Here is a 13,473-nt window from a genome sequence, read left to right as displayed (position 1 = left end):
GTATCCGTTTCGCCATGTTCAATTGGTATCAAAATGACCGCTGTTAAAAAATATATTATTTACATAAAATTTCACATTTATAACAATGTTATTTTCTGTAAAATCTTAGCTAAAGTGCATAATTTAACGGAGCTTTCTTAAAACTTGTTATGCCGGCATTAACGTCATGCATTTCATTTATCATTTTACTACCTTATCTATGTGGAAAACTACACCAAAACAGAACAGTATAATATTTGTTATAGAAGAACGTTAAAAACGCGAAACGATACAAAGATATGGATTTGCTTCTTTTTTGCTGTTATTTTTTTCCACTTGGATTGATTATAATTATCATTAAATGATTATTGGCTGTAAAACTTCGAGAATTAATTCTTGAATACTGTTCTTAAAAATAAATATGTGAACTAAATGTATTTCTCTTATTTATGTTACCTACCTTTACTGCGTCCCAACAACTTTAGATTCATTCACTTAAAGTGATTGTACGTGTTAACATTGGAAATTTAAAAAATGAGGCACAGAAGAACCTCAAATCACAATCAATGTCATTCTAGCTTTGCAATCTTGTCAGTAAGTGAACAACTATTTGTATTTCTTAAAATTACCCTTAATTTACAGAGTATATGACAGCTGTATGAGTTTATAAACATAAAATTAAAAATAAAATGAAGAAAGAAAATAGGTTAAAAAATCCTAATATTTGTATAAAAGCGATATTGTCGTATATTTCTTATTAATTTAATCCCAATAAATATCGTTTTGTGAATGCTGCAAATATCACGCCGGTTGTAAAAAAATATGAAATAAAAAGAGTTAGGAGGTGTGCTTTGGAATACATGTAACTGCGGTTTATCATGATCAAATATTTTAGCATACGTTTGCACAATTGAGTTATCTTTTATGGAAACTGCGGAATTCAAAATATCAATTTTTAGATGAGCAGTATTAACTATTTCGGGCCCGATTTCTTTCGTTTACAAATTGGGTACTACATACCATTCATACGTGTAAGCAGTTTATGATAAGTGTTTATAAATTCGGTATGTGGCATAATTTAATGCAACATATGACATTCGCAACTGCAGCGTGGTTGCGGCATATTCATTTCGCAAAAGTGGGTGCGTTGTATTTGAAGCTGTAAATTTGTGCGAGTGAGACTACCGTGTTGTTTGTATTTCTTGATCAAGGATGAATTATAAAACATTTCTATGCTAGTTTTATTTTCCTTGTGTCTTTATTTTTTAAATAAATAACTTATGACTAGAGATTGGAATTTTTATTTATTCTGAGGGGAGGTTACAAAAATTGTGCTTTTTTACAATTTTCTGTATTCCATTTGTTACACCTCATTAACTTTCATAAATGCATACAGTATACATTTATGTTTAAATACATACACACATTCATATTGCTTTATGAAAATGTGTGTATATTGGATATAAACTGTAATAAATGTTTATGAAAAATGGCGAAAAAAAGATTAAGGGTTGGTAACTTGGAATGTCTGAGAATTCTTCGGTACATTTTCTTAAACTTTAATTTTGGATGCAGAATACCGTGGCAATAGGGAATATGCTTAGAAAAGGCAGAGAGTAAAAACGTCGAATTTCATTTCTAGAACCTTAAAATAATTTCTGCCGCTCTTGAGTTCCACGCACATAGTCAAAGTAATGTTATTACTTGTAAGCTAAAGTTTGTCATTATTGTTCGTATCTTTTTCTAAAAGAATGCTTGATTGTTTATACATCAGTCGTAATAAAAAAATCATTTATAGTGTAAGCTGCAATCTTTAGCTCACATGGAATGTATACGTTGTTTGTTACACCACGAAATAAACGCCAGCATACTTGAAATGAGGTGACGTACAGGCGTAGATAGAAATGGCGTAAACATTCACAATTTCTAGGAAAAAATCCTTTTTAGTTATCATGAAGTAATAATAAACAAAAAATATCTTTAAAAAAGATATACGGCGTTGATAGTTCAATGTATGAGATCAAGGATAGCGAATGTCTTTTTCTGTGCAGTTCTTAGCTGCATCACACGCAATACGGGATGTTACGCGGAGTTTTCGCGGCTTATTTTACATTATTACATATTGCTGGTCATAAACCTATAGATACACAACAGAAAACCAAAAGAAGAATGGAAGTAAAATTAAAACATACGAGTCAACCAGCCACACGCGAAGTATCCGTATTTATAGGCGCGTTCTTCGAACAAACCTGTTTTAGTGGTTTGTCGGGCATTGCTATTTGATTCGATTATTAACAGTATCGAAAATCATCGCGCTCATGCTTAATACATTAGTCAATATGGTGGAATAATTATTGTTAAATTAATCAAAAATAATATTTATCATTGTATTGTTGAAAACACATTTAAAATCTATTATTGACATACCATAATAATACTGCTGAATATCTTCATTCAACATATTTCTGGTCTAAAGAAAATTCCAGGTCACCTAGTTCACGGATAGCGTCTTTATTATATAACGATTATTTTACTGGCCGCGAACTCCGGTGATGACCTGTATATAAACTATGACATTCACACACTGGCCGCGACTTGACCCGATACCTCGCGGGTTGAAATGCAACGCATTAAAGTGAGGCCTTGCTTCCACACTTTTTATACTTTTACATGTTAACATGTTGACAGGAATATGGAAGTAAGTACTAAATATGAGAAAATAGCTATAAGTATAAACGCTTTTGCCCTGGCAATCATCAGAAAATAAACGGTGTACGCACAAACTGTATTGATGTGTAGAATTGAGTGTAAAACTGTTCTATTAAGCCTTCATGCAGTAAAACAGTGTTACAAAGACGCGGATATGATTCCAATGTTCTGGTGGTAAACTCAAATCAGCCAATGATAATAAATGAAGTGTATTCATTCGTAACTAGCCGCGGGAAATTTAATTTGAATTTTATTGGTCAGGTAAGGTGAAAAGCTGGCTTAATACAGCTACACCGAATAAACAGTTTAACTCAGGCCTTCATTTATTGCATATAGGCAGCGGTAAGGACGAAACACAGTTATTTAACTCTAAAGCCAACCTTCTACTCATTATCTGATCTGCAGTGAACAGCGTAGCAAACGCCGCAATATTCAACTCCGTGTTGCCATACGTTTGCAAGACGCGTTCTTGTACATGCGCAGTAAAGTGGACACAGGAAATGGGTCGGTCACGTCGTTTGGAGCAATCACATACAGGATTTAGCGCCTAAGTCGATACAAATGCCCGATATCTTTGTTCACATCATAATCAATTCTTTGTAATAGAGCTTTAACAGCGTTGTAATAAAATGCATAGTTGATTCAAGCTGTCAGATATATGTTCAGGGCGTTTCATTATATTCAACATGTAAGGAAATGTGTGCATTGATGACAAAGCAAAGTCCGAAAATTGGCTCTATGTAGACATCAAACACAACGCGGATCCTTATATAATGATGACCGGTAATTGTTAATTCGATGATGTCATGGCGACATAATGTTGAAATTAAAGTTGTGAAGTAGCGCACTAGTGTTAAATCACACAACAGAGCTGATCTTAATTAGAGATGCATTATATATTTCCATCACTGTGTTTGGAATTCTGTTAAAATAAAGTTCAGATCGAAATAGTTAGAAGTTACACCGTTAGGCTCTCATCACAAATAAATATGTCAGAAACGCCATTTATCTACTTTGTAGGAGACTCTTGCAAGTTCTGTTGTATGTTAATAAGTAATATACAACGCAGAGTTATCCTGATGCGTCATGAGGCCTTGTTAACATATGACACATCTGGGGATAGACATGGCAATTGGTTAGGCTTGCAAAATGCATATCATTAGTAATGAGAAGTCTACAATTGTTAATGGTATGCTACCCATGGGAGCTGTGTTGATGCGTCTTAAAAAGTCAACACAGTGTTGATAGATCTAGAAAGTGTAATGGTATTTACATGTTTGCGTGTTTGCTATATAACACTGAGTGTGTTACGTCCAAATTGTGTTATGAATCATTGACTGTCATATTAAACCAACAATCTGATATGTGCGACACGTTTGGTAATACGCTACATTGAACATCAATAGAAAAAAGCTTGTACAATAATATTGAACAGCACAGTTAACTATTGAATGACATTTTACTTAAGGGACTTAACACAATGGAGTGATTAGAAGATAAATATGTTCACTTCAGTCTGTCGTATATGGATCTCAATCTAAATTATTCGCTGTTAATGACTATAAATATATGCACGATTTGGTTCGTGTAAACATGGGATTAGAACAATAAAGCAAAACAGTTCAATATTCATAGTAAGGGACAAACACGCGCCAAGGGGTTTCGTATTTTTCCAAATGAAAATCAATAAAAACAAGTATGTTTGTCCTCTATATCATCTTATATATGTTCACATAATTATGATCTTTAAACGGAAACTTTACTTAAACCGACTATAAAGACATGAAATAGGCAATCATTATATTTGCATTTCTTAACTTCGTTTCCAAACGATTGTACGATTTCCTTTGATTTTTGTTTTCAAAGTACTTTCAGATAATATTTTCGCGGAAATTGAATTCACATTATCCAGTCGGATGTGCATTGTAACAATGCATAGCATATCTATATAAATTTAATTAACATAGCCTAATTTCATAATCGCGGGGATTAAGTTGACACATATTCCGACGTCATAGTGCTTATTTTCATGACATGATTTGATGAATTTGGGGTTCTTCACCCATACCTTTTCCATAAAACAGACAGAATAATGGGAATTTCGATGAATTTGGGATACATAGTATACAAAGAAAGCTTTAGATACAAATACTGTTGTGTGTATTTGCTCGTTTCGAAAACATAATTATCTTAAAGACCATGCGTTAGTTGTTCTAGTCCTTACGAAATAAACGTATTTGTTTTCAATACTTATATCATATTTTATATATACTACTTTTCAAATAAATTTCATTTTAAAAAATTGTTTCACTGTTCGTGTTTTTGCTGTAACAAACTACTAGTAAGCATAGCATAGATCACCAATTTTTCATTCACCTCACTGTGTTGGCAATCTAAAGCTTCCTCATTTTACTTTCTTAACGATTTAATTAATGTCCTCTGTGCGCGAACAAATGATGGGACTTATGGTTAAGTATTGTAAAATATTATAAGAAAATGTAATAGCTCTGTCTGCGATTGAAATCGCATGCTGTTGGATGAAAGAGGATTGGTCGTGTGGTATCGGAAAAATACCTCCTTAAGGTATTGGTTCCTATTACAACGTTGAGTTGTCATGCCACCTATGTTTTCCATTCAGTCTGAAAAGTGCTACATAGTATGTCATCCGCGGCGGTATACGGGAACAATATTATTGTGAATGTAACTTAATTCTCGTATTAAATAATGAACATTTATATGGCGATATGTCAAAAGGAGTCGCAAGTTAAAGAAGTTAAAGTAATTTTCGAATAATACGCACTAAATAGTAATCTTTTAAAAGAAGTCGTTCATTCAAGAAGTTTAGGAATTCGTGAACATGGAAATTCCTTTGATATTTTATTTAACTGGTGTCAGCGTGGTGTTGACGTTTGCCATAGTGAGCAATGTGTTGGTAATCATATGCGTGGTTAAGTACCGCCACTTGAGGTCGGTCACAAACGTGCTGATAAGCAGTCTGGCCGCCTGTGACGTGGTTCTTAGCGGCGCGTTCCTTCCACAGAAGCTGCATGACGTCAGTCATCCTGAAAACTATCACGAAGGTAAATTGAGCCGATTGAATCCTTATTCGTTGTACGTTATTATTTTTGTAATAAATATTATTATTATTGGTGGTGGTGGTGATGATGGTGGTGGTGGTAGTGGTATTTGAAGTAGTAGTAGTAGCAGTAGTAGTAGTAATAGTAGTAGTAGTAGTAGTAGTAGTAGTAGTAGTTGTAGTAGTAGTAGTAGTAGTAGTAGTAGTAGTAGTAGTATTCAATTTCAGTATATATTCATTTTTGCTTGCATTACAATGACAGCCACATATTATTGGCGGACATCAATTGTAAACGAATAGTATTCAAATAAGTTTTTAACATTTTTTTCTTAAGTATTTTAACTAGTGCAGTTTTAATGTTTTTATTGTCATTTGCAATACATCAGAATAACTTTTTTCAATAAACCAGTGTTCTTGGCCAAAAATTCAATTTGTACAGCATGCATGTACACTGTTGTTATACTGCACGCAACCTGGCATCGTTTTCAGACGTACTCAATGATTTATTTTTAAATTTAAATCTTAATATATCGACACAAACTGCGAGAAAAAACTGTCTTTTATGCACTATACATTTTTGAAAATGTAGTTCAATAACTTGAGATATTTGCAAAAATTAAGTTCTTAACGGTGTTTTTACATTCTGTCCAGCCCATGTGTAAACCGCCAAGAACCCAGTTGATCCTGAGCTCTGAAATCGACACAGTCATAATCAAAAGCTTTGAATATCATGTTATTTCTCTATACGAAAACAAGATGTAAATGACAAATATTTTATATTAATTCAAGTTTCATTAAATTGATCTATACCTATTAGTTATTTGTCTAAAATGTTTTATATCCATCTGACTTCACAATGTGAATAGGTTCAATATGAAAGTATTCATGACTTACTCCGGTTTACCAGTCTTTTTTTGGCAAAGGGACAGGGCATAACTTACGTCACGCTCTAAAGGGGGGGGATAAAATGTGACAGAGAGAGGGAGGGAATCAGGTCATGTGTGGTGTTATAATTAAAAATATGTATTATGCGTTATTTTCCTTTTTCTAATCTCTAGTAATCTTGTGACATTTTGTTTGCACTATTTTAGTTCATTCCAAAGTGTCACATTTAGGAAAGTTCATCATTTTCTAGAATTACAATATGTTTGCAAAAATCACATAATATAGTAATTTATTTTCATTATGGCAAACACTAGCATCTGGTAAGTTCCGATCTGCTAAGGACGTGTAAACGCCATAACTTTAGACTGTTATATTTTATTTTCAGTTTCTGTATTGGACGAATAAAGTCTACTTCCATGTACAATAATCAGCATATATAAGTATATTTATGTTTAAAGTGTGAGATCAGATGCACTATCTGTGTATGTAGGAGGAAAGCAACCGCCAAAATAATAACGTGTGTGGAACTTCATAACTTTTTGCCGAAATAATTTCAATTAACTTTGTGAAAATATTTTAAAGTAATGTTGTGAACGGATAGGTCTACAGTTTAAACTAACGAAGTAAAATGTAATTGCCTGCGAGTTCAGATCTAAAATACTATCAACTGCATCACTAAATTACATAATCTCCTCACACAAACGTTTATTCCCTCTTTCAATATAAACCTAACAATAAAAATCGCATATATACGGCTTAGGGTTTTTTTTTTGTTGGCGTTGTTAATAAAATGATTCGAAGAACATAATTCCCATTATTACTCATTTTAAAGGACTTAAGTATTTTATACCAACGATAGGATTAATAGTCAGTATTAGCTACGGCTAATGACAATTGATTTCTTTAAGTCATTCGTCACCATGGTGTTTGTTGTTGAAATTGCAATCCATACTGATTGGCTTTCTAGGTTTTCACACCAGTTTCAGAATGGCAATACATACTATTGTGCCAACTGGTGTTGGTTCGCTTGTGTACATATGCGCTATGCAATATAGAGGCGAACGCGTCTGGTAAAGTTATCCGTCTTTAGATAAATGAACTTATCAATCGATTTTCATTTGTATAAGATTGATACAATTATTTTGAATAATGATGTAACGTTTGAGAATATTTTAACCATTTGAAATTACTGTTTTATCTCGTGTACTATAAATTAGTGTTTGTACATTTTGCAACTGAAGATGGTTGTTATCCGGTATTGAGGTCATACGAAAGTAGTGGCGCCGCATTTCTATAAATAAAATTAACAATTAGTGCATACAATATTCTAAAAGATGCAACGAAAAAGGCTCTTATGAAACTCGTTGACATCTACAAAACGTTTTACTAAATGTAAATGCAGATGCAGAAATGGCATAATATAACACATATTCAATCAAATATTTTATCAAACATTCGAAGAAATATCCTTAAAACGAGTGTCCGCATTCGCATTTCACGTTTAAGGAAAAATTCATCCTCAACATCAGTATTGGTTCTTCAAACTAAAGCATGATTTCGTTGAAGCGAGAACTAAAAGAAAAAATTATTTCGTTTTATGATTCGTTTTATAAAATCTCCCGTTATACCTTCAATTTGTCAGATTAAGCGGGTTGTCTGCATTAATGTTTTGCTATGATTTCAGTGTAAAAGTAGTTGTTTTCAGCTCAATATAAAGCGTCTGTGTCAAATATGCATGTGCCCTGTATTAGCAACGAAGAATCAAGCGTTTTAAAACTTGCCAATCCTCAGATTATAATTACAATCATTTTGTTTCTAAAGGTATCTTAAGAACATATTCTCGATGAACAATCTGATATCTATATCATCAATACCAATGGATGGCAGTAAAAATTATGCCATACATGCAGTTACATCTTTAAAGTTAATTTTGCAGGAGCTGCAATTCAACTCATATGTACAACGCATGGGTGTAATGCAATTGGTCAAAATTACCAATGAGCATCAACTAATTGGTATCATACCATGTACATACTTAGTGACGGAAATAAAGGATTTGGACGTTAAAGCATTTCGACGTATAATGTCAACAGACATTTAGTAATTATAAGCGACGATTGAAAATATTATTGTAATATATATGTTTCTGTTGTATGCCATGTTTCGATTATATTAAATTAATAACATACATATACATATGTATAAATTTATTTCAACAAATGATCTGTTTATATGCTAATATAAATATATATATATATAAACTGTTAAATTATAGACGTTACTCTTAAACACCCCCGCCACTAATAACAATTGAAATTGGAATCACTAAACACTTATAATGTCTTGTTATTACTCAGACGATGTACGATTTTCAAAAACGTTTGTAGAATTCTGACCAAAATTTGTTGCAATAAATATATGCATCGGGCACAAATTGTTTGCCCGATTTTTGGGGTTTGCAAACTTAAAAAACGGTTACATTTAAAATAATTACTTTTGGCGATTAAAATTCACATGTGTGTGCAGGTAACTAGTTTAAATAAAGTAACAGATATGCAATATAATAATATTAATAATATAAAAATATGCACCATATTTATGAGAGAGTTTATTGATTTTATGTTATACATAGAATGATATAGAAATTTTAAGTTGCAACTAACGTTGTTTTTTTAATTCTTACAAAAATTACCATATAAGTTATTTCAATAGTGCAATTCCACGGGCTGAAAGAAGATTTGCTTATGAAAAACTACTATCTAAATTTGCTATTGTATAGCTTATTGTAAAATAAGAACTTGTTAATGGTATAATTTTGCCTTTTTTTCAAATAAATTGGAAAAATATATAAACCCATTTAATCGAGCATATATTTCAATTTACTGTTGCCTACACATTGTGTGAATAGTGAATTGCACGTTGAAAATGTCACTCCAAACCCGTAAATTAATTCTAGTTGGATTCACATATTTATTCATAGTTTAAATTGTTATTCGATATCATCCTTTTAAGAATAGTGCTGAACATAATGAAGGAATGTTTTGTATGATTTCAGGATTTTGAATAAAAACATCTGGTAAATACACATTCGTGTATTTTTATACAGTCAATACTAACCATTAATTGCGTTTTTCTGATGCATTTCATTAAATCCCATTAAATATCAAACATTTTTGACATAAAAATAAAACATATAATATTATCATAGTGAAGTTAAGATTAACGGTATTGTTTTGCATTATGTCATGCAAGATAATTATATTTTAGTCGGAATTGTTATACGAAAGTGTCATTTAATGTTAACATATATTCTAGTTCTAAATTTCCTACATTTTTTTATTTCCTCTTTTTACGAGTTCATAAAATGTAATAATAAGCTTTAAAGGTGCCTTTTCACAGATTTTGGCATTTTTTTACTTATTCATTAAATGCTTTATATCGATAAATGTAAACATTGGATCGTAAAAGCTCCAGTAAAAAATCAAGAATAAAATTAAAAAAAAGGAAAAGAACATTGCCCGGACCAGGTTTCGAACCAGTGACCCCTGGAGTCCTGCCAGAGTCCTGAAGTAAAAACGCTTTAGCCTACTGAGCTATTCCGCCGAGTACACATTCTTCACGTATTTTATACCTTATATAAGCAATCTTCGTAGTTTCACAAAATTTAACGACAAAAACTGAACTCTCCAAATTATTCAAACGTTTTGCGTTGCAACGCTTTATAATTTTTAGGTTTTAAAATCGTCAAAAGATGCATATAATGGCTATATTAGACCATGGTGAATGTTCAGTATTACTGTTTCCTCACAAATATCATAACTAAAACGAAAATTTGCGAATCTGAAACAACTTTTTTCAATTTTGTCAATTTACCAAAGCGTGAAAAGATCCCTTTAAACTAGCTTTATGAAAGAAACGTAGAACTAGCGATCAAATATAATTAACAAGTTTAAATAGAGAGAAGAGCGGAGATATTGATCATGATTAATTAATATAGCTATTTTAAGAAGGCATGGTTTGATGATCTTATAAGATTGTTGCATGTTATTCCAATATTCACGTTCTGTGCAGTTCAGTATGAACCAGAATATCGCTGATTAAAATGAATATTGTGTAACAAGCAAAAACAGCATGGTATGCCAGTCGCGTTGACTTTTATATTGTACGTTTGATATTAAATTATTTTAAAGCAGAGAATAAAAATTAAATGGATACATAGGCAGGATCGTGCCTCTATGCTGGATGTATTAAAATGGTGAGGGATGTTTTCTCCCCTTTTGTAGTAAAACATTTCTGCCCCATTTACTAAAGGCCATTACATGCAAATCTAAGGACAAACACGCAGTGTCGTCTGGTCGACCCATGAAGAACTTAAATAATATGTAATATGAAACCTAAAAATATCCTTATCTAAAAAACTGGCTGTTGTAAAAAGATATCAAATAAAATATGTTAGGACCAGTGCTTAATAACATAAAAACATGTATTAAGCATTAATAAATAAGACAAGATTCTACCCTACAATTAACCATTATAACATCTCCAATTTTTATTGTTTCAGGCGAGGTAATGTGCAAGCTAATCAACTTCTTCCCGATCTTTCTCACCACGTGCTCCTGCTACACTCTCGTCTTCATATCTCTGGAACGACGCCGAGCGCTTGTTCACTCGATGAGGCCCCAGATTTCAGTTCAACAGGCGCTCAAAGCGCTTCCGTTTATTTGGTTAGGGAGCGTTGTCGTTGGCATTCCGACTTTAATAGAATTTTCAGTTGTTCCACTTACGACTGATTCATCAGATATCAATTCTGGAAACTATTTAAACGTTTCGCAGCCCAACAATAACAGCGTCGAACGTCATCTTCACTGTGGAACAAACAACTTTCCGAGGACTCTCGGTATGGCCAACTGTTTCCTCGTTACTTTGTTTGCTTTTGTGATACCCCTCACTTGGATATCGATCAATTATGTTCAGCTGGTGGTGTTTGTTAACAAGCGCTGCCGCACCGTGGAACCGCAACTCCCAAGCAGAAGCGACGTCGGGGCGCCGCGTGTGGAGATTTTTGTTTTGCAGCCGACGAATACACACTTGTATAAACATCGAGAACATCTCGTGAAGATGTTTATAGTCATGGTAGTTGCGTTCGCAACGTGCTGGTCACCATTCTATATTATTTACATATACACGGTAGGTTTAAAATAATAAATCTGATGAAGAGCAACTAATAAAAACTGTTTAATATGTATCTGTCAGGAATGCATTTCTCTATTGACATTCGATTCAAATAATGGACCTATTGTTTAATACAGATTCTCTGATTCTATCTCAGCAGCAGTATTTAGAGGTATTCATTTATTTTTGGTCATTGCGTTTACATTTCAATCATTTCGATTCAATCGAAGTGTTACAATTCATTTAATCTTTTCAAGAAGGTCGATATAAATATAGGTCACTCTGATTAAAATTGGATCGTAAAATAAGCTCTGCAAACATAGCTTCGGGATATCTTGTAACATCCTTCAGATGGCAAATTGATTATAGCTGTAACGGTTTTGGAAGTGAAAGTTTAATACCATTTTCACTTAACATGAAAACAATTCAAAACACTTAACATTGTGGAAGAAAACCTATTATAATCTTTCTTTATCTTAGACAGAAAACACTTTGTTCACTGCAACACGACATGAACAAAAGCATGCTTCTTCAAAAAGATAACTGATAGGCTGAAAAAGAAATGGCCTCAAAACTTAAAGAACTTTCTAGCATAAGTAGGTTATAAACCGTTATATTGTCTACCGAATGCAAAATTGTGCACTTCAATAATAAGATTTATTATATTTTCTCTACATGGCTAGGCAAAATTAGAATAATAAACCAATCAAGAACTGATTTGAAGAAGACCAGTTTTCTCAACATAATTATAAAATGTAAATACAAGTACACGTACACAACTCACAATTCAAAAATACTAAAAAAACATTTATTAAGTATCATGACTTTCGTTACCAAAATGAGATATTAATACTGCACACTTACATGTTCCATCATTACTTGCAGAAAGTCAGCGGTAAGGACGAAAGTCAGTACTCAAACTCTACAGCCAACCTTCTTCTCATCGTTCTTTCCGCGGTAAGCAGCGCTGCCAATGCCGTCATCTACGTCATATTCAACTGCGGGCTGAGAGACGCTTTCAGGGCGCTTTGTTGCACATTCACAGCAAAGTGGCGCAAGAAAAAATGGCCGTAATGTAAAGATAACATCCTAAATCAACCCTCAGCTGGAAATTAAGAGCAAACGCCTCATCATTTATGTACATCATTTTCATGCCCATGTTTTGGAAAGCGTTGTATAAATTGCAAAGACGCATAAATTGATTTGTCACGCCGTAGAAATTGTTGATCATAACTGAATTTAACAAATTCTCTTCATCCGTGTGTACGACATATTAAAAGGCGTGTTGCGGGATGCTTCAAAACAAATCTGTTATGATACAAAAGACGAAGACATGTCAGCTTAATGTCGTGTGGTAATCAAACACAAACTTGATCCTACTTAAAGTTAATTGTCCAGTAATATTCAATCGGTGATGGCGTTTACGACCGTGAGGGACGCTTGTAAAAACGTCTGCATTAAGCTGTGTAAGCAGTATCACCGTAGTGTAAATCACTCAACAGAGCTGATTCTGACAAGAGATACATTGGTCAAGGTCAGATTCACCACCGTAGATGTTTGTTGTGCGTTAAGATCGACGCATTTGTGAAATATCAAGCTGTTACAACCTCGATTAGTAATCACACAGCGCTGTGTATACAAATTAATGAATA

At 33.1% G+C, this 13,473-nt stretch overlaps 1 protein-coding gene across 1 annotated transcript; it reads left to right on the top strand.

Moving 5' to 3' along the window:
• The first annotated feature begins 5,545 nt into the window (after window positions 1-5,545).
• LOC127869980 (uncharacterized) lies at window positions 5,546-12,895 on the top strand. Its single transcript, XM_052412639.1, has 3 exons — window positions 5,546-5,768; window positions 11,211-11,215; window positions 12,707-12,895. The coding sequence occupies exons 1-3, from the start codon at window positions 5,546-5,548 to the stop codon at window positions 12,893-12,895; spliced, it is 417 nt and encodes a 138-aa protein (XP_052268599.1).
• Window positions 12,896-13,473: the final 578 nt, after the last annotated feature.

This window comes from Dreissena polymorpha, chromosome 2 (genome assembly GCF_020536995.1).
Source record: "Dreissena polymorpha isolate Duluth1 chromosome 2, UMN_Dpol_1.0, whole genome shotgun sequence".
In the NCBI taxonomy this organism is placed as follows: Eukaryota; Metazoa; Mollusca; class Bivalvia; order Myida; family Dreissenidae; genus Dreissena; species Dreissena polymorpha.
The sequence above is the reverse complement of the archived record's forward strand: the minus strand, read 5'-3'. Positions and strand labels throughout refer to the sequence as shown.

Bases quoted from the DNA above. Each gene is read 5' to 3' on its own strand.
- LOC127869980 (XM_052412639.1), top strand. From the start codon at position 5,546: ATGGAAATTCCTTTGATATTTTATTTAACTGGTGTCAGCGTGGTGTTG.